This window comes from Manacus vitellinus, unplaced genomic scaffold (assembly GCF_001715985.3).
Source record: "Manacus vitellinus isolate BGI_N305 unplaced genomic scaffold, ASM171598v3 scaffold_176_pilon, whole genome shotgun sequence".
Classification (NCBI taxonomy): Eukaryota; Metazoa; Chordata; class Aves; order Passeriformes; family Pipridae; genus Manacus; species Manacus vitellinus.
The window spans coordinates 50,934-53,093 of NW_021939232.1; the positions used below are offsets into that span (position 1 = coordinate 50,934).

At 62.0% G+C, this 2,160-nt stretch overlaps 1 protein-coding gene across 1 annotated transcript; it reads right to left on the minus strand.

Moving 5' to 3' along the window:
* Window positions 1–876: 876 nt before the first annotated feature.
* Window positions 877–2,159, minus strand: LOC108638664 (HLA class II histocompatibility antigen, DM alpha chain; the record flags this gene model as incomplete). The annotated part of the gene is made up of 4 exons (XM_025894891.2): window positions 877–978; window positions 1,060–1,185; window positions 1,475–1,756; window positions 2,045–2,159. Coding segments are annotated over 4 exons (528 nt in total), but the record flags the coding sequence as incomplete, so codon positions are not given.
* Window position 2,160: the final 1 nt, after the last annotated feature.

The window sequence follows — 2,160 nt, forward strand, 5'->3', positions numbered from 1 at the left end:
GACCGGGACAAAGACCAAGATCAGGACCAGGAGCAGGACTAGGAGTAGGACCAGGATCAGAACTGGGACCGGGATCAGGACCAGGACTGGGACCAGGATCAGGACCAGGACCGGGACAAAGACCAAGATCAGGACCAGGAGCAGGACTAGGAGTAGGACCAGGATCAGAACTGGGACCGGGATCAGGACCAGGACTGGGACCAGGATCAGGACCAGGACTGGGACCAGGGCCAGGACTGGGACAAGGACTGAGACCAGGACTAGGGACCAGGGCTAATACCAAGATCAGGACCAAGATCAGGGCTGGGACAAGGACCAGGATCCGGACCAAGAGCAGAACTGGGACCAGGATCAGAACCAGGACCGGGACCAGGATCAGGGACAGAAGCAGAACTGGGAGTGGGATTAGGATCAGGATCAGGACAAGGACCAGGATCCGGACCAAGAGCAGAACTGGGACCAGGATCAGAATCAGGACTGGAGCCAGGACTAGGACCAGAACCAGGATTGGGACCAGGAACAGGATCAGGACTGGAGAAGCCACCAGCAGGTCACCTGCCACCTTTCCCAGTGGGAAAACTCTGGGAATGGCTCTGGAATGGGATAAATCCCAAGATCAGCCACCAGTGGGCCACATCCCACGTTTCCCAGTGGGAAAACTGGGACACAGCTCTGGGAACAGCTCTGGATTTGGGATAAATCCCAAGATCAGCCACCTTTTCCAGCTGGGAAAGCCTCTGGGAATGGCTCTGGAATGGAATGAACCCCAAATCAGCCACCAAGGGGTCACATCCCGCCTTTCCCAGTGGAAAAAGTCCAGGAATGGCTTCGGAACGGGACGAACACACGAGGACATGAGCTCAACCATAACCAAGGGGAGAGTTTATTTGGGATGATGGGAATTGGGGGTCGGGAACATTCCAGTTCTTCGTCCCCCTCCCAGATTCCCACGTGGAGCTTCTCCGTCCTCTGCTCAACCTGTGGGAGGGGACACAGAGAGGGGGGTCAGGGACATTCCCGAGGCCCCTCCCTCCCCTCGGGGCATCCCCCAAAACGTACCTTGGGGATCCGTCCGGGAAAGCAGGAGCAGGGAGAGCCCCAGGAGCCCCAGGACCCCCCCGAGCGCCATCACGGCCCCACAAAGCACCATCGGCAGCTCTGGCACCTCCGGAGGCTCCGGGGGCACTGCGGGAATGGGACACGGCTCAGGAGAGGCAGCGGCGTTGGGGTTGGGATTGGGATTGGGAGCAGGAGCAGAACTGGGACCAGGACTGGGAACAAGACCAGAACTGGGACTGGGACCAGGATCAGGACCAGAAGAACCAGGACTGGGACAAGGACCACGAGCAGAACTGGGACCAGGACCAGCACCACGACCAGGATCAGAAGAACCAGGACTGGGACCAGAACCAGGCCCCCCCCCGGAGTGCCCCCCATGCCGTGGTGTCCCCCCCTCCCAGTGCCACCCTCTCACCCCAGTAGGTGACCACGGAGGCGTTGTCCCCCTGGGGGGTCACCAGGCAGGCGAAGACGTCCCCGCGCTCCGGGGTCACTTCCAGGCGGGACAAGGTCCAGAAGGTGAGCTCCGGGGTGGGGGTGAAGGGCCCCTGGGTGACCCCCCGGGTGATGGGGACACCCCCCCGGGTCCAGGTGACATCCAGGGCCGGCGGGAAGACGTTCTCCACCAGGCACAGCAGGGTGTTGGCCTCGCCCAGCGCCAGCGGCAGCGCCGGGAACACTTGGACCACCGGCATTCCTGTGGGGATTGCATCCTGTAAAAACGGTGGGATGGGACCTCCAAAGGGTCCCATCCCAAAGGGACATCCCGCCCCGATTCCTGGCCTTGGGGGGCTCCAGGGGTGGGGGAACCTCCAATCCCAGCCTCAGGGCTGAGCCTTTTGCTGAAGCCAGGGGTTTTTTTTTCTGAATCCAGGTCTTTTCCATCCCTGAGTTTTCCCATTCTCTCCATCCTTCCATCCCCAAGTTCCTCCATCCCTTCCACCCCCAAAGTTCCATCGCCCCCAGTGTCCCCCCTGTCACCAACCCCTGGCCTGGGGCAGGACCCCGGTGGCCGAGCGGCCGAGCCCGTCCAGGACACCCCGGCACAGCTCCACGTCCAGGCGCAGCTCCGGGGGGGTCTCCAGGTCCGAGGGCAGCGGG